Raw genomic sequence first — 24,712 nt, forward strand, 5'->3', positions numbered from 1 at the left:
TCTGGGGACGATAATGAGCCCGAAAAAGATCAAATGACTTGTATAAGTTGTATTTAGCCTAGCAGAGTTTGAATTTAGGAAGAAGCTGCAGTTGTAAGGGTTCACGAGTGTTCGAAAAGTTTTAATCAACATTAAGAGTTGTTTTATTAGAACTATTATGCGTAATTTTTCGCTTGCTTAGTGTCCAGACCTCGCTCTTCTTGTCACAAACTTCCCCACCTCACCCCCTTTAGATGTGTTCAAACTGCAACAATCATTATCACACCCTCCCCCACAAAGGCTGTGTTTGTAACACTCATCGCTTCAGAAGAAATTTGAATTTTGCGCTCAGTGAGCTGGCTACGCACCGGTGATTCCTAACCTTTGTCCTACGAACAATAGAAACCCTTTTCTTCGAACAATAGATAAGGACCTAAAAGGAGCAAAAGCTTGACTTATTGTCCAGCCAAAATCTGAACCAAAAGTTTGATATGATATTGTTTGTAGGTGTTATGCCCGTAAGGACTTCCAACTCGGAACAAGCGTGGTCCTCATCGTTTGTAGCATTTCAAATTTCCCTATATTATCCGCAAATAATAATAATACTAATAAAAATAACTAAAAATCTTCTATATACAACCCGTTTATAATTTTGATGAGAAGTAGGTTTGAATATAAACAACACTTTCACAGGCACAGGTTTAAAATGCATTTATTCCCAGCTGCTTAATTGTGTTTGCAATATTCATTCAGTAACACCTTTCAAACTGTTTATTCATCTTGTGCCAATCCTGAAAAGTTGAAATTGTTTTAAGTGCGTTTACAGGAAACTACTGTGTAACAACTAATAACCATAGGAGGGCTCACCTTTCAGGTAAAGAAATCCGCCAAGATTTCCCTCGACACAAATGTTTTGGTTCATAGCTTACTCAGTAGTAGCGCCCGCATAATCAGTGCCTGAGGCACGGGTTCGAATCCTGTGGAAGCTTGCACCCTTTTAGGCGCCTTCGCTATAATTGCTAAAATTGCATGTCCGCCTGCTAGGATCAAATCTTTGTTTGAATTTCATCCGCAGGTCAAATGAAATTTATGTCTTCAAAGAGAATTGTGATCAGACTGCTGAACATCTTATACTGGCCATATTCAATTGCCAGAAGGGCTTGGGAAACACAAGGGAAGCAATTTTCTTTTTTATTTATTTGTTTTTTCCAGCACTATCTATTCTCCGTCACCTCCTCTTTGCTAACACTTTGAGCAAATTGCGGTTAAGCTGAAAATGTGTACTTCTGACTCTTTTATTCAAGAGCAAGTCAAGTTTAACAACTGGTCTAGACAATTTAGCGATGTAAGTATAACTCTAAAATAGCGTTTGGAGGCGTAATATTGAAGTGAGTGGTACTTGAATACCCCTGAAAAGGTCCTACTCGGTGACTCCTACTCTAACTATCTCGACTTGACTGAATATACAATCAATACAGATTTTTTTAAGCAGTTGGATTTTTTTGGTCGATTCGTCTCACTTATTTTGTCTTTTTTAAAATTACTTTATATGGGTTACATTTGTTGTCAATTTATGGTTGGAATAACTTATTTCCACTTGTTTTAATTGGCTGAGTCAACAAAAAAGGAAGAAACTGACTTAAGTCACCTCAGATTGACTATCTGCTAACGTTTTTGAATATAGCCTATTAGTGTTATTTTGACTTTTTGAATTACTTATATTGAACCAAGAGTAAGGAGGTGAGTTTAACCATTTTTATTAGGTTAAAATATATTCAAGTTACGAGAGAAAGGGAAAATTTGCATTTAATAGACTGATACTAACCTCACTGCTGTGCTCTAAACTATTGCCACTGTTCATGGGAAAAAATTATCCATTTTGAAGAAAGTCTGTATACTGTTGTTATGGTGATTGAAACCAAGGTTTTGATTGATTGATTGATTGGTTTAAACTACAACTTTGAATGTGATCAGCTCATTAATTTGTCAGATAACAAACTCTCTGATAACAACTTGGCAATCGAATTAGTGGAAAATAGGAGTTTTTTGAACCAATCACAAGCGAAGAAATGATATATATATATATATTTTTTATTATGCTCTGAATCGTTCTCTGAGAACTAATATATAAAAAGGAGAAAAAATACAATCAAATAAAGAAAAGAAGTAAACTAATACTTAAGATGCAGCTCTGTTTGTTGTTGAGCCAGCTGAGGTATGCTAACGACTTATTCGTTTATCGTTCAGTTTATTCCCGCGTGTGTGTTGCAAAATCCATTATAATTGTCGAGGTAGGATGCTTTCTTCTCATTGAAAATAGATATGCATACTCTTGGACGGCGAATCCCTCACTTAGCAAAGCATAATCAGATTAGTTTCTGTTTTAGAGAATTTTTGACATAAGGTACATTCTGCAAGCATCTTAGCGTTCAGATGCTACAGCTTCTCTCTTTATCATACATTTTTATCTCTTTCAAAGAAGTTGTGTATAACCCACTAATCATTAGATTTCTTCTGAATGAGCTAAAGCGAGAGAGATTCGACACATATTTCCCCGATACAATAAATACGAAATATAACGTTATTGAAATTTAGGTGGGTTTCTTGTTAAGAAAAGAAAATGTTCATATCGAGAAAGAAAGGTACATTGTTAATTTTTAATAACACAAGTCGCCATTACTTCCTCTGACTGGTACGTAAGATCAGTAATATATATTACATTTTTCATAAGAGAAAAAAAGTGCTTAAACCTTGACTTCCCTTATTGTTCTTAAAGTCAGTACCATGAATTTGGAAAACTCGAAAGGCCTTCTGAAATAGAAATATTATTAAGAACTATTCCATATTTAAACAGCGTATCAACAGGAATCGCCAGTCAAAGTTTCCGCGAAAAATGCGCCTAAAGCTTTATTATTTTCAAAATAAACTTTCAAAATAACCAACTTGAAAAATTACATATCTTGTTCATGCCTTGTTTTCTATCCAAGCGATGTGATAGCGCCCTTACCAGTGGGAACTGTCTAAAACTTTGTTCTGTGGATCGTAACGGGTAGGTAACGTTTTTCATTACGTTTTACCTCTTCATTTACCGAGAGAGAAATTACAAAGGAAGACACATCGCGCACTTTAATTGTTTAGTTTCACTTTCTCGTGTGTTTGTAAACAAGTGTTTGATTAAATTCCGCTTTACATTTAAGAATAATCCTTTTTTTCCTTAAAATTTCTTCGGTGTCAAGGTTCGCAATAATCGGATAATGACAAAGAACAAGAAATAAGTACATTTTCTGAGTGATTGATCAATCAGCAGATCTTGTACAGATCGAAGACGGCTAGATTTCTTTGAACAATATGATCTCATGATCTGTTGATAATAAACTATGAGAAAATAAAACTGCGAGGGTATATTTGAATATTTGATGGGCAGAACCTCGATTTCTTTAGTAAATAAGATACAGTTTTCAGGTCAGGTCCAATTATCCAGAATATCTTATAACGTGCAGTACATCAGTGACTATTTCAAGGCGTTCATTATCACATTTATAGCTCAGTATTGTTCACCCAAATAATGGTGCTGTTAATATTTCAAAAAGTAGAGTTCTCATTACTCTCGTAATCTCTTTCCGAGAATCCTAAAGGCGATCGAGAAATGGGATCGTCTGTTTTATTTTTCCTCCGTAGAAGTAGGATTTAAATCAACGAGATTTGAAATCAGAAGGTGAATGAAGCTAGAAACTGGACTGGGATAAAAATATTAGATAGATAAAAATATTCCAATCACAACATAAACAATTATTTGTTGGTACACAAGGAATCATTCGAGTTCCCACCGGTCAAACCAGAACAATCTGTGCCATTACAGTACGAGCTTCCTCCACCTCCGGCTTGTCTCGCATGGGTACCACTACATCTCCCAGAGTACCCATCACCTCTGCCTGATGTACCATTATCCTCTGATCCACCTCCCCCACCATCAAACCCACCAACTGCTCCTGGTGCAGGACCCCAGGAGGAAAGCTTACTTAGAGACATAACGAACCCAACTGGAACGATGGAGGAAAATATAAAGAATTTCATTTTTACGAGAAGTTTGTTAAACTCAGTACAGAACACCATAAGGACCACGTTCGATACGATGGTGTGATTTAGTAAGAGGACGGGTTTTCGTTTCAGAACGAGAGAGCGCACGGATAGCCTGGACACAACTCTACTTAGACTTCCGCTGTTGGCGTTGCCGTTCTCCCCAACAAGTTCTGAACGTCATTTCGCTGCTTTTCCCATCGCGATCAAAACGCCCAGGAATTATGTAAATTTTTCTCTTGTGTACGAGATAGTACTGTTTAGAATGATTTAAAAACTAATTTCCAGGATAATGAGGGCCCCTTCCTTATTTTATTCGGTCTATTTGTGGAATTTACCGCTACATGTTTGTAGGAAATACGTTGGTTAGCAAGCGATCCAATATTTCAGTTCGCTTTTAATTTAGGACTAAATGCGGTGGCTTTTCTTTCATACATTCCTCTAACCTTAGATGAGAATTATAAGAGTGAAATGCTGTTGAATTTGATCGTGAATTAAACTTCCTGCATGTTGAAGTTAAGCCAGTCAATCAAAGTTATATATATTACGATGCTTACCCACTCTATTACTTTGTTTTTTAATGTCCTTATCGTTTTCACCGTGAGGAATGAATGTTCTGCGGATTGAAATCAGACGCCTACAATTCCAGAATTAGTTCAGGTTTGCACTTCCTATGTCTTAAATTTTTAGATCAGTGCCGATGAAAACTAAGACAAAAAAGTCATGCTCAAGCTGTGCAAGAAAATGACAACCAATTTTATTGGTTTTATTTGTTGTTGCTTGTTGCATAACTCTTAAAGAAGATCATGTTGTCGTCCTTGTGATGGCGATCTTTAAAGAGCCCAAGTTTCCATTTTCAATAGCAAACATAGTGCTGACGTGTCGTTGCAACGACTGCTAATTCATTTATAAAACATAACGGAGAGAAGTTATCGACCTAGTTTCTTACAGCTGTTTTTGCTGAGCGCGTCGTTGTTAACTGACGTTACCGTCCTCTTCCAAAATCACCTTAATATTTCCTGAGCGCTCTCTCTCCCTCCCCCCTCGACGCTGACATTGTGTCGCATTTGCAGTATCTCACTGGCCAATTTGAAGATATAAGTTCATGCCTCGTTTCTGGAGAGAAGGAAGGGCAATTATGACCAGTCACTAATCAACAACGCTGCCGATAAAGGCCAAGCCAGACTTTACAACTATTCTTGGGTTTATTGACATCCGAATCAAGCATAAGGTCTAAAAGGTGTTTTATTGAAGGCTCTGACTTACAGTAAACATGGTGCGCTTATTTACAACTTTTACACTTGTTGCAATTTTCTTTGCTCTGTGCCATGTTCTTCTAGAAGGCACGTTCGTGTTCAAATTATCCTTATTGTAAAGCCATGTTCGATGAGGACGTTTGAGCCAAATCAAGAAGTTATTTGAATATCACGTTCTACAATGAATTAGAATTCTCAAAATGAGTTAAGCAATCTAGAAATTAACTACAAATTAGACTTCAACTCACTACCAAATATCTAATTTAGTGATATTCTTAGACCTTTTCATTACATTTTTTATTTTGAGTGAATTATCAGTAATGTAAGCATGATCTATATTGACATCACTTTAAGTCCTAATGATTATAACGCTCGCAAAGGAGTTATAAAAATTCTATTAAATGGACTACCTAGCTTATTGATAAACTTCAAAACCTCTAATAAGCAATGTCTTGTATGTCTCCCTGGCATACCTAAACGTTTTATAAGTTATTTGATAAGTCTGCACTCGGGATAAACGTCCTAAAATCACGAAAAAAACGTCACTTTACATCTAGGTTGTATTATAATGCTCGAAAAGGAGTTATAAAAATTCTAAAAATCAACCATTTAGATTACTACTTGGGTAACTTAATAAACTGCCAAAGAACTGATTAATGACTTCTCATCCAATAAAATGTTAACTATTCTTTTGTTACATTTTTAATTACTCTTCTTTAAGAGATAGTGATGAAACAGAAAAAAAACAAACAAAAAAAAGATATCGATACTTAGCTGTGGAACTGAGGTATTTATATAGTTGTTATGATCATGCAGAGTCTCTCAGAACTAAAGCCCAGGCCGTAAAAATTTTCTGAGTTCTTTAATATAATCTGAAGCCCCAAAAAAACCGTTACTGTAACTCTTACTGAATAAAATTCTCGTAAACGAGTCAAAAAGTTTTATGAAATTAACTATTTAGGTCATCAGGATATTATTAAATCTTAACGATGTGACATGTTAAACAGTAAATGCTTTGTTTCTTTTAGATTAAAAAACCTAGAAATGAGCTATTAATCGCTAAAACATGCAATTTTGAAATATGCTAAAAGAAAAAAAACTAACAGGTAGTTAAACTTGTCAAAGTCAACACATATACACACACAAAAATTAAATAAAATAAACAAACAAAAAATAAACATTAAAAAGAAAACAGACAAGATCAAACGGAAATGAAGACAGAACTGCCATACACGCCCATTCAGAGATAGCGCCCAATATGTTCAATAGCATGTTATGCAATCTATAGTTCAGCTAACTAACTTATGTTATTATTTAATCGAAGGGAAAATAGACAAAAAGGATTGTTTTGACTAAGATACTTCCACAGACACTACATAATGATTACTAGAATTCCATTTCTTCTTGAACTCTTGAATTCTCTTCTTCAGTCCTCACGGTCTCTTTAGTAATGGAAGGAGTAAAAGCACATGGATTTATTTATTGCAAAACGTGTGTATTAATAATTTGTTTGCTTGATCAACCAACCGTCAGTCGGTCAACTGGTTCAGGCTTCTGACTCAGCAGGCAGCTAGAAAATGAATCAGTTTATTGCCATGTCCACAGCAAGGGAAACAGTCAGGCAGAAAGTCAAGCAGATAGTTATACCATCTGTCTGTCAGCTTAATCAGTTCATGTAATCTGACGGCGTTGTGGCCAGCTCACCAGTTGGTCCGTTGACCAGACAGTATTATTTAGATTATGAAAAGGTTCTAGAGACTGAAGGTTCAAGAAATCAGGAGTCAACAGCCCATGCATGTACACGGAAATGCATCAGAGCAAAAGTACGAAAATTTCACCCTTTATCTCAAATCTGAAACTAGTTTCATAAGTTTGATAAGATATCAGAAAGTGCACAAATTTTTTAAAGATTTTTCGCACCCTTCAGTCAGTGGTACTCACTATTGAAGAAGACACAACAAACATTTACCTTGGTACGAAAAGCAAGAACTAAAGTCTGGTATCAAAAACCTCTTCTTCCCCTGCTTGGAATACGAAAAGAGAAAAATGTATATATTAAGCCACTTAATCAGAATTTATTATTGCTAACACAATTCTAACTTGTCTGTGTTAAAGAGTTTTAAAAGTTGAGGTTCACGACGTCATAAGCCTCGCTCCTAATTAATTAGCTTTACCACGTGGCAGCTATGTTTCCTCCATCTAAGCAAACATCTTTATAGCTAAGAAATGTTACAAAAAGTGAGAGAGCTCTAGAAGATTCAAAGGTGCCATATTTAGTGTCAGTATTGCAAGTCAGGTCTTGGCCGTTCACTGTGACGAAGTACAATGTACTCGAGTATTCCTCTTTTCTCTTAAATCAATCACTTCTGATGTGGACCGCTGCGTTTCAACTTTCCTCAGACAATAACGTGGACAGATTATGTGTTAATTCATGACCACTTCGAGTCAATGTTGGCTGATTTATAAAGAATTCTACCTTTCTCTGTGTCCTCCATGTCAGGCTCAAGCCGCTTCTTTTCTTCTTCTTCTTCTTCTGCCTTTTGAGCTTTTATAAAAGATGATTAATTGAACAAAAAGTGAATTAGAACTCAGTCTTTCAATTTATTTCTTTTTCCTTTACTTCAGCATGTTTATGAATCATTCATTTTTCATTGGCTACCAAGATGAAAGATATGCCTTAATAACTAATCTGGTGCCTTAACCTCTTGAGTGAGAAACAAAAAACCCTCCCTCTCCTTTACCTTCATCACTAGGTATTGGAATTTCTTCACTCTCCACTTTCTCCTCAGATTTGCCAGCTGTGTGATAGCAAAGTTATTTATTAGAATGAGGTAAAGTACATAAATATATAAAGTTGTCTAGATGGTAAACTCGGCCCATGGCCCTTCTATTAAATCAGTAAATTGGCCCAGTTAGCTTTAAATTTATAAAAATACATAAATGATAATAATCATGATAATAATAATAAAGCTTGTATAGTATGCAAAAATAACTAGGTGAAAGTTATGGTAAATAATCTATAGTTCTTAAAAAAAAATGAATCGTTGTAATTACCTTCCTTAGTTAGCTTTTCTGTGTCAAGCTTTTTTTCTCCTTCTGAAGAAATTGAATTAGAACATATTGTACCTATTAAATGATGTTCATTTGAAGTATTGCGATTGACGAAGGTCAACGTTTGCCACCAATTCATCAATCTCTTTTGTCTCTGTTGCTTCAGATACTGAATAAGTGCGTATACAACGCCTACACGTAAATGCCCTTGAAATTTAACTCGACTGACGCAGAGAGCCGAAATTGAACGAGGCAAAGCTGGTGCCCTCTTCTGTCTTCCCCAGAAGACAATGTATTTGATAAAAGATACATTAGTACTCAGCCATTCAATCTTGTTTTTACTGAAGCATTTCATGAAATATTTTTTTGGTTTCTTTTTTTCAGTGACTACTAAGGTTTCCATAACCTCCTTAATCTCTTGAGTGACCAATTAAAGCTACCCTCTCCTTTACCTTTGTCACTTGCCCTTGGAATCTCTTCACTCTCCACCTGCTCCACAGATTTGTCAGCTGTGTGATAGCAAAGTTATTAAATATGATGAAGTAAAAGGACCTTAAGACTGACGTATATAAAGCAATAGACTTGCCCTCACGGTCACTTTGTGAGTAAGCCAGGAAATTGGCCCAGATGGGATATAAGTTCAAGAAAAGGTGACTTCCACTATATGCGGAAATAAAGGAAACTTATGTCGCACAATGTACAGTTCAAGAAAAAAATCATTCTATTTACCTTCCTCAGCTAGCTCTTTAGTCTCAGGCTTTGTCTCTCCTCCTTGGCCTGCAGAAACTTGTACTTAGTACAAAAAATTTATAGTCAACGAATGACATTCATTTGAATAATTGAAAATAACGAATCGAAAGTGATCGAAATTGTGGGAGGATCACCAGAGAGAGAGAGGACACTTCTTAAAGCCTTTGCTCAATTGCCACCAATTTGCCAGATAACTGTTATCCCTGTTGCTTCAGGTACTAAAAGAATGCGCACAAAAGACCTTAATGCAGATGCCCCTCAACTTTAAAATATTTCGAACTTCGACTCAGAAAGCGAAAAAAATGTTGAGACTAAGCTGGTACTCTATTTCAGTCAGACGTTTTTTCAACAACTTAAAATTGAAAATATCTTGACATTAACCAAAGTAAGGTTATGTGTCCACCGAAACCAATGTGTACGACAATTTCCATATATATATTTCAAAGCTTGTATCAATAGCTACGAGTTACATCAACGGCGAGCCTCCACATATAAAAAAGGTTCCTGTAAGCGCCTTAAACTTCAGTCACTTCTAGTTTCTCCTGTAGTCGGATCTTTCATAAATTCAATGTGAAATAATGGTTTCATAAAAATAGACACTTATCAACATCAGAGCCTTCCGTCAAAGAGTAGACAATCCTAGTTACAAAAGGAGTTCAACATATACCTTCTTTTTGACTTTTTCGTCGATGCTGGCTTTCACCATGATGAACAGCAACTGCAATAAAGAATATCCTTCTTTTAAATAAGTTGCAAATTGTTTGGGAGAGGGTCCAGCGTTGATAACAAATCTTATTTGAGTCTAACTACATTCAAACATGAATAGAACTACTCCCTTCCCTCTATTCCGCCGAAGAGGATTTAAACAGTTTCAAGCAAAATGTGCGAATCTCAACTTTTTTTACTCACACAACTACCTACTATACTTTAGCGTGGGAAATTAGAAATTCGCTTTTTCCGTTCGAATCTCCGTCCTATTTAATTTTTTTTCTTAGAGGTTAGCTCGCTGCTAATAATTATCTATTGATGTTATTAACCAGGTATTACGCAAGAGTCTTCCCACCAAAATATACAACGCCTCATGTTGAGTGCGTTAAAGACATAAATACTTCTAATTTTGCACAATTTCCTTTCACACCTAGTGTCCGCAAGACTATCAATCCAAAGTTAAAAATCTTTTTTTTTGAATTTGCAATGACTCGTTACTTTCAGTAGGTAGGGAAGGCTTCTCTTATAAATTCCTTCATAGGAGAAACTTGGAGTCTGTATAAACTGGTGGTAACAGCCAGCACTAATAATATAGTTTCCTACAAAAAGTTCTTTACCTTGCACAGTCTTTTTAGTGGCTGGTCTGATATCAAAATCATCCTCATAATCTGTTTCAAACAACAAGTAGAGTGAAACATGTCATAACTTTTGTGATTCGTTTATTCTTCAAATGAATTTTACAGAAAATAATATTTGTATGACGTAATTCAGATACGAAATCTTAAAAGAAAAACAAATAAACAAACATAAAATACTTTCGATAAAGTTTACTGTACAGTTTAGTTTCCGCATTGAATGCGCATAAACTTAACAAGTTCTAGCACGATAGATTACTCAGTTGAGTTAAAACTTGGTTAAACTTGTCATACAGCTCGCATTGTTTTACATCTGCGAGTTTGTGCGCATGAGATAATCTGTTGAAGTCATACTTTTGCAAAAGACAGTTGATTTGATCGAATACTTTCAAGTTCTTTTATTCATTCCTACTACTTTATTTCTTGCAAAGTAGTTGGCGATTTTTAGGAACAGTTGTAAAAAGCGGTTGAAGTCATAGCTTCAGTACTGATATTGTGAATGAAGCGGCTGTCTACGACTTTATTTCATATATTTTCATGAATGAAGTTTCAAGAAGAAGAACAACAACATCAACTAAAATAATGATAGTAATAATAATAATTATAATAATAGGCATGAAATTTTAATTCAAGTTAGAAGACATTATACCTGAGGAAGATGGAGTCTCATCCCCACCACAGGCTTGTCCCATTGCTGTTGATGGTTCAAATCGTTATGTTAGAGTTATTTATCACATAATAAAAGCAAAAAGGTAAAACATTGAACGATCATTTCAATACGTATCATTCATTTATTAGATCTGTGCCATATTGATAACGATATTACCTTTATTGCACATGACACCTGTGCAGGTTTCTAATTTAAAGGGATGGGGATCTCAAAGGGGAAGTTAAGAAACTGGGTCGTTGAAAAACTGTCGTCAGAATTGTTGTATGTAACTTGTGAAAAACCAAAGGATTTTTTTTGCAATTATTAACCAAAGGTGACAAAACCAATCACATTTATGTCATTTGAGGAAACATTTCCTTAATCTTTCCCTAACCAAAATTCACACGTATCAAAATAGAAAAGAATAGTATGTTTCATCATAGGTTTTTTTAATTTGAAAGAGCTCACCCACTTCAGTGGATTACTTGATTACAGTTGAAATCAGAAAGTCAATCACATATTAACATTAACATCAAAACATTATACATTTATACACATAAGTAATGAATGCGAGTTTTGAGTCGACCTATTAACCTCAAAGATTTACCGTTTAATTCCCTAGTTTTCTAATTGGCTAGTTTTGAAATGATGTTTTAAGGAAATAAGCATACATATGGAATACTGACCCGGTTGCGGAGCAGGCAATTCAGGGGCTTCCACTTCTGGGACTTCGTTGTGTTCTATTACTTGCATTTCAATCTGTTCTCCTATGGGGAAGATAATGCAGACACAAAAACAAACAAAAAATGGGATTAAGAAGGGAAGAGAAGAAACGAAGGAAAGGTATTACACACAAAACCATAACGAGGCAAAAAGAATGTTGCGGCAAACGAACATCAAGGCTCGATGAAATACTAAGAAAATCGTGACCGGAGAAAAATGCCAACCAAATACAGGGAATATATTACAGGGACATAACTTTAATCAATCTCGTAAACTGTAAACGAATTAAAAAAGGGACTTATATAATAGATTGTATTCAATTAAACACGTGGCGACTTAACAGCGTAAATGAATCTAACATAATAAATGGAACTAATAAATGAACCAAATGCTACGGCAAACACAAAATATATATACAAATAAAGACGAAAGGGCTTGCTCGAAACGAGATAAACAACAAAAAAGGCGAAAACAACTTACATATCAGTCCCTATACGCCGGTGGCTTGAAATCACACTTTATAAATTAACTTTGGATGAACAGGCGATTAATGAAAGCGGGAGAGAAAAACTATTTAAAGGAATCAAATGGCACAAAGGCCAACTGTAACGCAAATGTCACGCAAGTTCGAAAGTCACGCATTTACAGAGAATATACACATTGGGAATCACTATATTTACCCTCTTCATTGTTAGCGTGTTCATGTCCATTTCCGATCTGTCCCTGCTGATTATTTACTCCTTCTAAGTAATAAAATAGCAATAACATATCTTTTTTGGTCCTCTCCAAACAGCGAATAAACTACTGTTAGGCCTATCCAAATATTTTAAGGAGGAGGCGGGGGGGGGGGTAAGTTTCTGAAGAAACTGTGGCGCTGCGTCGGTGGAGGAGTATAACACACCAAACTATCTCGTCCACATATTGATTTTAAAAAATCCTTCTACCAGTCAGATTGTTTCTTTCCCTTGAAATTGAAGACCGAAGCTCAAGCATTTATTGCTTTATAATTGTTTGGTTGCCCCTTAATAATTTTTTGAAGTAATATTGATAATTCCAATAATAATTCCAATAAGTTTCTGAAATGCATTGTCCTATTCTCTACCCACACCTATACCCCCTTTCAAGGTCTGATTATGATATGTATAAATGGAATATAGCACCGTGCCTTCTTGATTTTGTCCACTGCTGAAAATCGATCGAACAGTGGACCACGCCTTCCTCAATTTTGCTTTCAAAACAGCTTGAACCTATACAGTAGAAATTTAGTTAATAAAGTATGTCGGAATATAGATCAAACCGCTTTTAAATTCAAGTTGGTCTCCATGGTTATAACCAACAGCGGAGAAACAAACAAACAACTTTGCGATCTTTCATATTTTTCTCCATGCCCATTTTTTCTCCTTTTGGGTTATTTTTTTTTCTGTCATAAGGAAATGAGAGAGACCGTCTTTGATTGACAATAGGAAAATTTCTAATAAGAAAAAAACCGTTGGGACTGCGGGTGATTGATTCAGATAACTATCTCGCAAAGATGTGTCTTAAAACAACAAATGAAAGAATGTTCCATTCAAAAGCAAGAGAAAAATGGTACCTGTGGAGTAGAAAGGGTATACAGCAGTGGGTTGATAGCTGAATTGATCGGCAAGGCGAACACTGCAATCCACACTGCCAGATCACCAGGTGGATCAAACGTTTTCTCGACGTGCGACTTAATGCCGATAGCAATGATTGGTATCCAACACAAGAAATCGGTCAGAATAATGAAGAAGACTCTTTTGGCAAGTGCTCTTTCTCTTTTGGCCTGTGCGCTTTGTGCTCTTGCTCGTATTTCACGAACAGTTCCATGCGCACCCAGCCGCCTGCTTGACGACCATGATTTCAACAAGATGGCAACATAAGCAACCGTAATAAATAGGAAAAGAGAAAAATTTAAAACGATAAAGATGGAAGTGGAGAATTCCCAGCCTTCTTGTAATTGCGGAGAAAGTTGCAGGGGCAGGCACACCACGTTCTTGCCATAATACCAGTCACCAAAGTATCGCATTCCAGACAACGGAAGGAATGCCATAATGCCTCCCACAAGCCAGATAACTGCACACATAATACGGGTCTGCCTTGGTGTAATTTTTGCAAACGTGTAAGGAAACACAATGTTCTTGAGCCTGTCCCATGCAATCAGAGAAATCATCATAACGGACACCTCGCTTGAAAGTACAGACATGGCGCCATTGAAATGGCAAAACCAGCCGGTGCGCCACTCATAGTCGTGCAGGTAGTATTCCCCTGACCATTGCAGGTCTTTTATACCTATAATGATGAGGTAAATACCCATGATGCCGTCTGAAATACCCAGATTTACCAACATAATAGACTGGACCATATTGTTATCAGGGAAGAAATACTGCCACCCAACTACAAACACAGACCCAAACAACGAAAGAAGGCCGACAATCCAAAGACTTCTCCTTGGAGCAAGGTTGCGGAACATGGAGTGACAGCTTGCGAAGTTATCATTGAAGGCAAATTCGCAATCGGCATCCTGCCTGAAAAGATCAAGGTGGCAACACATCAGGTTGGTGTCCAGAGTTCTGGAATTAGAAAAAGAAGAGGAAATTAGAAAGGGTTCATCGTTAGAACAATGAGAGCAAAATTAAGATTATCCAAAACGATCGGCAAGAAAATAGTGATCTATGCTGAGGCAAAGATAATTGATAAGCATTTTTTCATAAATTAATAGCAATTTGAAAGTCACGTGAAGCATGCCTTAGACAATTTTATTTAATATCCAAATAAGGCTTCATATCATTTCAGTGTTGGAATTGATAAAAGATGTTGGCGTGAATCAAAACTTACTGATCAACTGAACCGTAACAGACTGAAGGAAACAAAATTATTAAAATGATTGCATCATCCATATCACAATTTGACAATAATTTCTATTTCGAAGGTAATTCAGACAACATCCGCTCCAAATCTCCTTTTAAGCCATCGTGTTAAATTATTATAATGAACTATTACACTCTGATAATGTGCGGCAAAAGCTCAAAAAAGTCTTTGGGGAGCTCAGCCATCAGGTTGTAGTGCATGAACCTGAAAGTTTAAAATAGAAGGTGAAAATTAAGTCAGATTATAATAAATTGCATATCTCATTTTCCCAAATAACTAGTTGCAAGCCTTTCCTTTGACTTTAACAAAATTAAATATTATACCCAATTAACTATAATACTTTAAATTAACTTCACACCTGCATCTTATCCGATTGCAATACATGCGGCTTTATTGTAAGTACTGTGATAGAAAACTACCATTTACAGTGAACTTACAAAAATCGCAGTTCCCGGGCATTACTGAAAGTCGTGCTGGTGACATTTTGTATTTTATTGCCAAAGATATTTCTGCAAAAATTAATAACATAACTATTAACTAGCAGATGATAAACAGGGTCTTGCATTGTCTGATTCTTAAAAATTACACCTGAAGTTGCCGTCGGAACTATCATAGTTCTCAACTATGTTTGTTTTCTTTTTTGATAATATCTACCTTTGCTCAATAAAACCATGTTTATAGCAAGCCACATTTTTTTACGTTGAGAAAATAGCTAGTAATAAAATTACGTTGTTCAGCATTACAATTTACACCACGCCTGTTGGAGATCGTGTTAACATTTTCAAATAAGAATTCCATATTATGAGTCTTTCTGTTATGTACATTTTCATCTTCTAAAAAATTTTAGAAATTGTTTCGTATGTTATCAGCTGTACTCACAGGCCCTTGAGGTTCTTAACTCCCTCTAAAATCTTGTCAGGTAAAGCCTCGATTCTGTTCTCTGAGAGATGTCTTAAACAGGTAAGGGGGAATTTAAATTAATATACAAGTAACATAGAATAACAAGGCATGGGACATCTAATTTAAACAGCAAAACTGATATCAAAATTATACCACAATTATATAGATCTGGTGACAAAGACTGTGATCCATTTATTATAGAGGCTAGTACTAATAGAGGATACTTACTATATTTACTAATGAGGTGTTCCCTATTATGGCTCCTGATTTTCTATTCAATTAATATCTGTGCAAGTTAATTTCCTTAGAAAATTAATCGCATGGCCGTTTTAATCCAAACCGTTGCACTTAAACTCAATATTTATAGACTCAGCTAAATTGAAGCCATTTTTTTCTTTGTTCAAAAAAGCTCTTTTCCTTTTAAGTTAACTTTATCATTGCGGCTCTATAATCTGAAGGACGAATATCAACAGAAAATCTCATTAATGCACTTGAGCCGTTTATCGCTTAAACGTTAAAATCAAAAACCTTGGTAATATATGATTATCATGCACTTCTTCGGGTATCACCTCTCTCCATTTAAATATGGTTAGTTTGTAAACATTTTCTTGTAAACTTTTATACACTGAATTAGTTTTTTTTTTAATTCATATAAATGGGCTGGTTCTAAAATATGCTTTAGATTGCAAAAGATCATGATGAAAAATAAACGTTTAAGTCTAAATGTACTCACAACTCGAACATCTCCACTAGGCCCTGGAATTGATCTGCATGAAGCCTCTCAATTTTGTTGTAGTCCATTTTCCTAAAAAAGCGCGTTGTAGATGTTAGACTGAAATACACACATGAAGGGATATCTTTAAATCTACTTTTGTCTTAATAATCTTTTGAATTTAATGCAGTACAATTAGCTCCCGGGTTTGATATTTGAATATCACAGAAAAAAAGAAAACTTTAGACCCACATGAAACTTTCATGCTCTCAGGCTAGAGAAACTTTAGATTTTATTACCAGAAACCTCTGCTTCAGGTCTGTTGCTTAAAGCTTAGTTTGAAAAATCGTAAGTAAGCCATTGCCCATTTTAAAAAAATTATTTAGGTTGCTTCAGTATCTAAGTCAACAAATTTTAAGACTCTGTAGCAAAATTTAATTGCAAGACAAAAAAAAATTTAGCAGCTTAAAATAAATAAGAAATGTAAATTGCCATAAACTAGGAAGCCGATTTACTCACTTATTGCTGTTATTGCAAGGTAATTCTTACAGACAGCTTTTTTTATTTATCTTAACTCAAAGAGAATCTCACTTACATAAATTTCACAGCTGTAATGTTTTTAAAGACGTATGGCGGTAGATTTCCAAGTTCATTATTTGACAAATCCCTAGAGTGTAATAATAACCGTAGTTACGAATCTATTATCATGAAATTAGCAATACTGATTCAAAGAATTAAAAAATATTGGCTGCTTTTGAAGAACAACTATTCATAAAATAATGTTTGCCTCCGCAGTAGTTTCCAGTTTAACGTATCTATTTTGAGTTCCTTAGCTATCTAGAGGAACATTATAGATGGTTAATTTTTTCAAAATCCGGCAACAAAACGCTGGTTATGACACTATCAAGAACGATATAGTGCGGACCAAAAGAGCATAAGATAATCCGTGAATATTTTTCTGGCAAAAAATATCATACAAAAACCTTTTTCCATACAAAATAGAAAAATTGATCAAAATATACTAAATACTAAATATACTATTTATACTTAATACTCTCAAGACGACGAAAAAAAAGGAATACAAAAACGCGGAATGTATCATAATGTTGCTACCTCGCGTGCAGTAATAAAATACCCAACTTGAAAATGATCAACACTAATTAATCATTTTATTTTTATTAATATTATTTTTATATTCTTTGTTTTTATTGAGATTACAGTTATTACTATTGTTGCAGCCTTGGTTTACTGGTTTATCATGCTGTGCTAAAAGCAGGTGTTTTATCCAGACAAAATTTTGAGTTGCTAAGTTGCTATCAAACAGAAGCAAATCACGAATAAGGTTTTCAGTGATTTTCAAACCTCCAAGTACGTCAACTTTACTCACCAAAGCACATCTACATAACATAGCATTCTAAAATTCACCTAAACAGTTTTACAAAAATTTACTGTGAAATTTTCATGACACGGAGACAAGAAGCGATTCCTAGAGTTTATTGCTAATCCTTATGGAGGAGAATGATCCTGGGGTAGTGGGTCTTCTTTTCTTTTGCTCTCCTTATAATCAGAGTTAATAATCAATTAGTTTCATCTGGCAACTTATTCATTTTTATCACCAAAACTGTGTTTCAAATTTCGACTGATACCCACGTCAGACCTTTCAGTGTTACCTTACGTGTTTCTGTTAACTGAATGTAGCCACGCAGCTTTGAGAAATGTGCCTTTTTGTAAAAACTCAATAACCTCTTTTCGAATTTTTTCTTTGGTTAAATGATTGTTGTACTCACAGATATGTGAGGTGTGAAAGGCTGTTAAAAATTCCATCTGGTAGAGTCTTCAATTTGTTATTTGACAGATAGCTGATAGGAATGACAAGACAAGAAAGTGCGTCTTAATTTACCCTGTTATTTGAAATTCGTAGAAAAAAGGTATACAGACGCTAGTCACTAAGAATAATGAAAGAGCTGAATGTAATCGTGTACAAGCAATGTACATAATCTCATAAAGAGAAAGGAACAGTTAATGTAGTGCAATCGTCTTATCTACTCCGCTATTTCTACAGAAAAGGAACAACCGGTTGACAACTTGAAGTTTGATCGCACACTAGACACTGCTATCTAAGGTTGGCAGGAGCTGATTATCCCTACTATTCCAGTGAATTATTCAGTATAGAAATCATCGAGCCCGTGTCTTATAAAGACATCTAACTAGTTCACAACAGAAAATTATATAATGACTAGACATTTTATGGCACGCATCGACTTCATTGCTGTTTGACTGAAAATCTCCTATTCTGATTATCAGAACAAAAGTGAGGGTACAGTTTAGGATGGTTCAATTGGTTATTTTTTTTTCATTTTTGTGCTGAGGGTAATATCAGAAAAGTTTGAAAATGGAAATATCTCCTCCAATCTCGTATAATTAGTGACGCGATAATATGGTGACAAGCATATTATTGTCTATATAATCACACGAGCAGGCCTGTTGTGGAAGGGAGATGACATCGAAAGCAAAAAATCATCCCTTAACCGCAGTCATAAAGCCAAATAGCTAAAGAGCGTCTCCATGTAACTTACAGTTCATTTAGGCCTTTAAGATCTTTGAATAATTCGGGAGGCAATTCAGTGAAATTGTTGTCTTGCAACCATCTGTGTTGAAGAAGAGACATCTACTTAGTTTTATTGAAAAGCTTACAAAATTATTAGTCTATAGGTTAAATTGGTGCACGAGCGATAAGAGAATAAAAACTGAAACACAGTTATTTCTAATAACTGCATCGTGTGAAACGCAACAGGAAAAATAATTACATATGTGAATGACAATAAATCACAACAAAATGCAATGCCATTCGGTGCAATGCAATACGACCAAGTTCTATGAACTTATGCAACGAGTGAGAGGACCGAACTGGAAAATACCTGGCTCGAGATCATGGCGCACTTACTGAGTGGAATGCAACGGGCTCTTTGATAAACAGAATTTTAGAAGGACAAACCGATAATGGTTTCTCAACCTGATGCAATCTAAAGAATTCATATTTAATTTACCTCGGTTCTACAATTTATCAACTGCGATGATTTACATCAGAGGATATATTGATAAACCTTTTTCGGAGAAATATTTTTGACAAAAAAGGTCGTTTAAGTGTAATCAGAATTTGAACCTTTCCTAACTTTTATTATTTGACTGATTTCAAAAAGTTATCAGTTCTCTTCGTTTATCTAGATCTGTTTCCTTATCATTGTACAGCATGAATCATAAGACGGATGCCAATACATTGCGATCCTGCAAACGGAAATTATAAATTGTTACCATGTTTGACTTTGTTTTTACGAGAAACAATGCCTTCAAAAACAGTATTTCCGTATTCACTTACAGTTCCTTTAAAAGTGTCATGTTTCTGAAGGCGCTTCCATTTAATACTTCCATGTCGTTGTCATTCAGGCGCCTGCGTTATTTACCAAATAAACTTATTAATAGTGTTAAGATACCCCTGAAGTTTATCGCTCAGGGTAGGGGAATCACCGAGACTATTATTAATGTCTTGCCGATTTGGCAAAAATTTGCATTACTTTCCTAAATGATTATTTGCTTGTACTAACTTCATCCCGAATATTCATCAAATCACACTGCAATATATTTAAATTATACTAAGAGAAAGTGTGGTTTGTAATTGCATTCGGTCTATAATGGAAATTTGATGAAAATATTTTGAATAAACACCTGGTAATGCCTGTTTTAAATAGAATGAGTCTCTTCAAAAGGCCAGTCTGGTTATAGAATTCCATGTCAGGAATGTGACAGTCGATGTCAGAGTGCCTCCTTGATATGAGTTCCAAGGTTTCCCTACAACACCTTAACTTGTATCAGTTTGAAAACAAAAACACTTTGAGGGTTTTAGAGCTATTCAGTAGTAAAAGAGGCACATCTTAGCCGCACTTCAAGAAAGATTTGGTAATATTTTATGTATCATTGAGTCTCTTAAATTTCTTGTTCTTCTGGATGTGCGAAATAGGTGCGCAGGTGATGACGGGTCTGAAATTTGAGTTTTTTCGGCAGCTGCGAGGATTGGCAAGGAGACTCCGTTGTGCGTGATTTGTTATTTTGGAGCACAGCATGAAATAAAATCAGCAGGATTTTTTTTTCACGTTTCAAACTTGAACTTTACATATGTTTACGTACATAAATAAGACTCGCTCGTCAATAATCCTGAGTTTAAATCGTTAAGACAGAAAAGTTACTTACAAAAACTCCAATCTTGTGTTATTCTCAAAGATTCCCTGGGGAAGGTTGTGCAATTGCATTTCAGACAAGTACCTAATGATATAGTACACATACATAAGTGTTGCATAGAGTATAAATAGCAGCAATACTGTACCAGAACCCTTATTAACATTTAAGGATAACTTAAACTAACAACTACATTTTTGTAGTTATTGCGATTTCATCAAAAATTTGTTTTCATGTTTTTTTCCTTAATAGGCTGCAATACGATTTATTTTTTTTTCCGTAGATAAAAAAATAGTAAAACAAAGTGCGTTAACTACATATTTTCTCTTTCTTCATTTATCCATGACAGCTACAGTGATTAGCAATTTTCGAGTGAGTTACGCATTTTTCGGATTGAATTAAGTTTTTTTAAAAGCTATGACCGTCACTTGAAGTCCAGTGAAAATCTCAGTGAAAATTATGTTTTGAAGTTAATTAATTTTCATCGTCTTCTGGGCCGTAAGACCTTCTAATCACGTGTCCTCTAGCGAAAGACATTTGAAAGTTTAATTTTGAAAATATCGTGGATTCCTAACGCCCTTTGAAGATTGATAGAGGAGAGTACACGTAGAAAAGTAGGGAAAATATTTAAAATAATGACAGTAACGGGGGAACCAGGCAAATTCGAAATGAAACACAGAAATTAAGATCACCACCCCTTCCTTCCTTCCCCCTTGTGTTTTCTTTACGTTGCGATATTTTGAAATGCTTTTTCCTTAAAGAGATACCTGCTATGTCATCTACAAGATATTGTTAATATTATGGGATACATATGCAAATGATGCTCCTGGTAGCCAGTCAGGCCCTAAAAGATTCTGCCAGTAAGAATGAAAATTATGCTACCTCTTCCTTAATTTCAACTAAGAAACAAACAAAAAAATCCAAATTGTTGATAAAGCATGATATCTTTCCTTTACTTTTTTGTTAGTTATTTATTTATTCTCAGTGATAACTGCCAGCGAGGTGTGCGGACGGATATTTGATCGCTCGGCGTTCATGCAATTTTTCCCTCTATGCCTAGTCCGAATGTTAGCTCGCTTTAGAGAAAATGTAAGCTTCAAATCCGAAATTGCTGCTCTGAAAAAAAACGAATTTGAAGAGTTTTAGAATTCGCTCAAACTTAGCGTCAACGAATTATTGAATTATTCTCATTCAAGCCCAAATTGCTTAGAACCCGTACTTAATGATGAACTCCAAAATATTGATGTTTGGCTTAAATGTAATAAGCTTTCAGTTAATATAAAGAAAACGAACTACATCATTTTTAAACTCAGACAGAAGAAATTTAACTCCAGCATTTTTCTCTCCTTTGGAAGTAAACCTCTACAACAATCTAACACAACCAAATTCCTTGGGTCTATATTGACGATCATCTCACTCGGAAACACCATATCAGCCATGTATGTAAACAAATCGCTAAATCAATAGGTGTTATATTTAGGTCTCACTTTTTCTTATCCTCTACGATCAAACTCACTTTCTACAACACCTTCATTTATCTTTACATCGTCTATTGTAACTCCGCCTGGTCGTCCACATACGTATCCAACTGAAATAGAATTTATTATTTGCAAAAGCGAGCTGAGTGGGCTATCACCAACTCAGACTATCGAGCCCATTCCGCTCCTTTATTCTCCAAACTAGGAATTTTAGATACCTTCTAAGCCAATACGTTTGAAATCGCCAAATTCATGTTTTATTATAAAAATAACTTATTGCCCCAATTGCTTCTCAATCGGCTTTTTGTAACGAATAGCCAAATTCACAACTATGATACCAGAACAGCCACCAATTATCGAAACGCATTTGTGTCGTACAAATCTCAAGCAATTTACAAATTCAAACCTTCTTAGCTTTCAGACGAAAATGCAAGAGTTTTTATTTTTAAATAATCACCGAATTGGCCTAGTCACACATTCGCAGCACTTTTTCTTTCTCTTATTTATTATTGTAAGTGAGGTGGCTCTCCCATAGGCCCGGTGGCTTTCTGGGTCTCCTCGCCTGTAAATAAATTTTTGTATCGTGTAAATAAGGTAAATAAAGACGATGATGATGATAAAAGGTATTTACACCGACTAAAAAACCGACTACTTGGTGGAGTGGTGACTAAGTGTTAACACATGTTTGATGTTAACATCACATTTCCTTTCGAAGCCATTTTATTGCCTGTGAAAGCGGAGACTGGGACCAAAGCAATCTTTACTTCCGGTGTTCCCTTATCTCTAGAATACGAACGACTCAGTGTTGTAGTAGCCCGAAGACGAAGTTCTTCTTTCCATTGCAAAATTGAAAATAGACTGATTGGCCTAACTAGAAAATTAGTCAGTCTTAGAGATCAAAAAGGTCACGAGTTTGGTAAAGTTCCCTTCAAAAGAAACTGAATATATGCTGATTTTACTGGTAGGGCTACTTTTATTAAAAAACAAACAAAAAAACAAACAAACAAGAGCCAAAAATTATGATGATTTTCTAAATCATGCCAAACCATCCAAGATGGCGGTTCTTTTTTTAGATTTTTAATTTTTTCCTCAATAATTTTCGACTCGTCAAAAGACGCTACAAAACGACCTATGCTTCTTTTTTTTTTTATCTAAAAACCTTTAATTCTTCCGTAACTCATCAATTCTTAAACCACACTTCACTTTTTATTCAATATACTGAGCCGATGTTCACCAAGTTATCAGCAAATGTGTCCCCAAGATAAACGAATAGCTACTCAAGTAGACAGTTGCCCCGTTAAAATCCTCTTGATTATAGAGAGAGGAAAAAAAGAAAAGGAAACCCCTCCTTCACCCCTTTGTTTGTCCGCGGGTTAAATTGTCATTTTGTGTCTTTTGATGTACTAATTGCTATTCAGTAGTAAAAGGAATGGGGGCCACCAAAACCCGTTTGTGATTGACAGGCGAGAAAAGCAGAAAATAAGGTTCTTTAAGAGGTCGTTGTGTTGCTATGATAACCTAAATTGTTAAGAAAAAATAAAATAATCGCAATCTGCTAGGTACAACTCTTTCAATTTTTTTTTCAATTTATTTTTTTAATTTAACCATTTATTTATTTTTTGAAGCAAATGCCGTCGGAAAGTTGCCTTTGGCAATTGTTGAATGCTTCATCTTAGTTCCTTCCTTCCTTTCTCAAAATATTCTTATTGTTCCTAAAATGTCTAATCTACGGAATTTAACACAAATTTGCTCACACCAAAATTCTTCATTTTGTGTTCATTATTGACAAAGGCCTCCTACAGCTATATTATCATTTCCAATATAAAGCTATCAGCTAAATTATCTTATTAGATTCTAAAAGTAAAATTGTCAGCGAGTGATTGACTATAAAGACAAATTATCATTGTAATGCTCCGTTTCTACTCTTACAACGTATTCAAATAAACAATAAACATACTTACAGGTACTCCAACTTGATATTTGTACTGAAAATATCTGACTGCAATTCCTTTAATGGGTTACCGGACAAGTAACTACAATTCAAGAACAAAAACAGTTAGAGTGCATTAATAAATAATGATGATAACAATAACAATAATAGTTGTAATAATAATAATAATAATAATAATAATAATGATGATGATAAGTGAAAATAACTTTTAAGGTTATTTTTAGCACTTCAAAACTAGAAACTACTAAAGGAGGAAGATATTACACCCAAAAATAAATGTGATTAAGGTTAGACTGCGCATCATGTCTGATAGAGACTAGCGTGTTAACAAGCGGCGAACGTACCGGACCCGGTGGTCTGGGCTGAAGCCCAGGTCCAAGGTACTCATGGGATTTTTTTCCCCCAATTCCAATCCGTGACTGTGTTCTTTAAACGACCGGATAGTCTCGGCCAAGTCAGTAGAATTTTTCCACCTCTCTATGTTTCCTGTCTTCCTTGTTTACCGTGCCCTCTTAAATTTATAACTTTAGGATTGTCATGTGGGTTATCTATCCATTGTGAATATGTCATTCCCCTATAAGTATTATCATTGTTCGCTACTTTGCTCTTGCGATCTGATGGTAAACAGTGCATTATTTGACCCATCAAACGCGCAGTCTCAATTTGCGCTGAAATTCAAATTCCAATGCAACTCAGTCCGTTCAAACAATGATGAAAATGTTATCTA

At 35.2% G+C, this 24,712-nt stretch overlaps 1 protein-coding gene and 1 pseudogene across 1 annotated transcript in view; both read right to left on the reverse strand.

Annotated features, from left to right (window-relative positions):
* LOC149052319 (uncharacterized) overlaps nucleotides 1–4,008 on the reverse strand; it is a 32,368-nt pseudogene extending 28,360 nt beyond the window's left edge.
* A 1,284-nt stretch (nucleotides 4,009–5,292) lies between these two features.
* LOC149052323 (uncharacterized) overlaps nucleotides 5,293–24,712 on the reverse strand; it is a 95,326-nt gene continuing 75,906 nt past the window's right edge. The window contains exons 3-27 of the mRNA XM_089193019.1: nucleotides 23,996–24,067; nucleotides 20,572–20,643; nucleotides 20,050–20,172; nucleotides 19,703–19,774; nucleotides 18,903–18,974; nucleotides 18,114–18,185; nucleotides 16,922–16,993; nucleotides 16,348–16,419; nucleotides 15,594–15,665; nucleotides 15,152–15,223; nucleotides 14,847–14,918; nucleotides 13,420–14,416; nucleotides 12,994–13,075; nucleotides 12,509–12,571; nucleotides 11,792–11,872; nucleotides 11,106–11,150; nucleotides 10,439–10,489; nucleotides 9,781–9,831; nucleotides 9,093–9,155; nucleotides 8,816–8,872; nucleotides 8,367–8,408; nucleotides 8,054–8,110; nucleotides 7,789–7,857; nucleotides 7,282–7,336; nucleotides 5,293–6,754 (exon numbers count right to left, since the gene is read on the reverse strand). Coding sequence (XP_089049145.1) covers nucleotides 7,302–7,336; nucleotides 7,789–7,857; nucleotides 8,054–8,110; nucleotides 8,367–8,408; nucleotides 8,816–8,872; nucleotides 9,093–9,155; nucleotides 9,781–9,831; nucleotides 10,439–10,489; nucleotides 11,106–11,150; nucleotides 11,792–11,872; nucleotides 12,509–12,571; nucleotides 12,994–13,075; nucleotides 13,420–14,416; nucleotides 14,847–14,918; nucleotides 15,152–15,223; nucleotides 15,594–15,665; nucleotides 16,348–16,419; nucleotides 16,922–16,993; nucleotides 18,114–18,185; nucleotides 18,903–18,974; nucleotides 19,703–19,774; nucleotides 20,050–20,172; nucleotides 20,572–20,630 — 2,451 coding nt within the window. The 5' untranslated portion in view covers nucleotides 20,631–20,643; nucleotides 23,996–24,067 and the 3' untranslated portion in view covers nucleotides 5,293–6,754; nucleotides 7,282–7,301. The remainder of the gene's footprint in view (nucleotides 6,755–7,281; nucleotides 7,337–7,788; nucleotides 7,858–8,053; nucleotides 8,111–8,366; nucleotides 8,409–8,815; nucleotides 8,873–9,092; nucleotides 9,156–9,780; nucleotides 9,832–10,438; nucleotides 10,490–11,105; nucleotides 11,151–11,791; nucleotides 11,873–12,508; nucleotides 12,572–12,993; nucleotides 13,076–13,419; nucleotides 14,417–14,846; nucleotides 14,919–15,151; nucleotides 15,224–15,593; nucleotides 15,666–16,347; nucleotides 16,420–16,921; nucleotides 16,994–18,113; nucleotides 18,186–18,902; nucleotides 18,975–19,702; nucleotides 19,775–20,049; nucleotides 20,173–20,571; nucleotides 20,644–23,995; nucleotides 24,068–24,712) is intronic.

Source organism: Pocillopora damicornis, chromosome 1 (assembly GCF_964200805.1).
Source record: "Pocillopora damicornis chromosome 1, jaPocDami1.2, whole genome shotgun sequence".
NCBI classification, from domain to species: Eukaryota; Metazoa; Cnidaria; class Anthozoa; order Scleractinia; family Pocilloporidae; genus Pocillopora; species Pocillopora damicornis.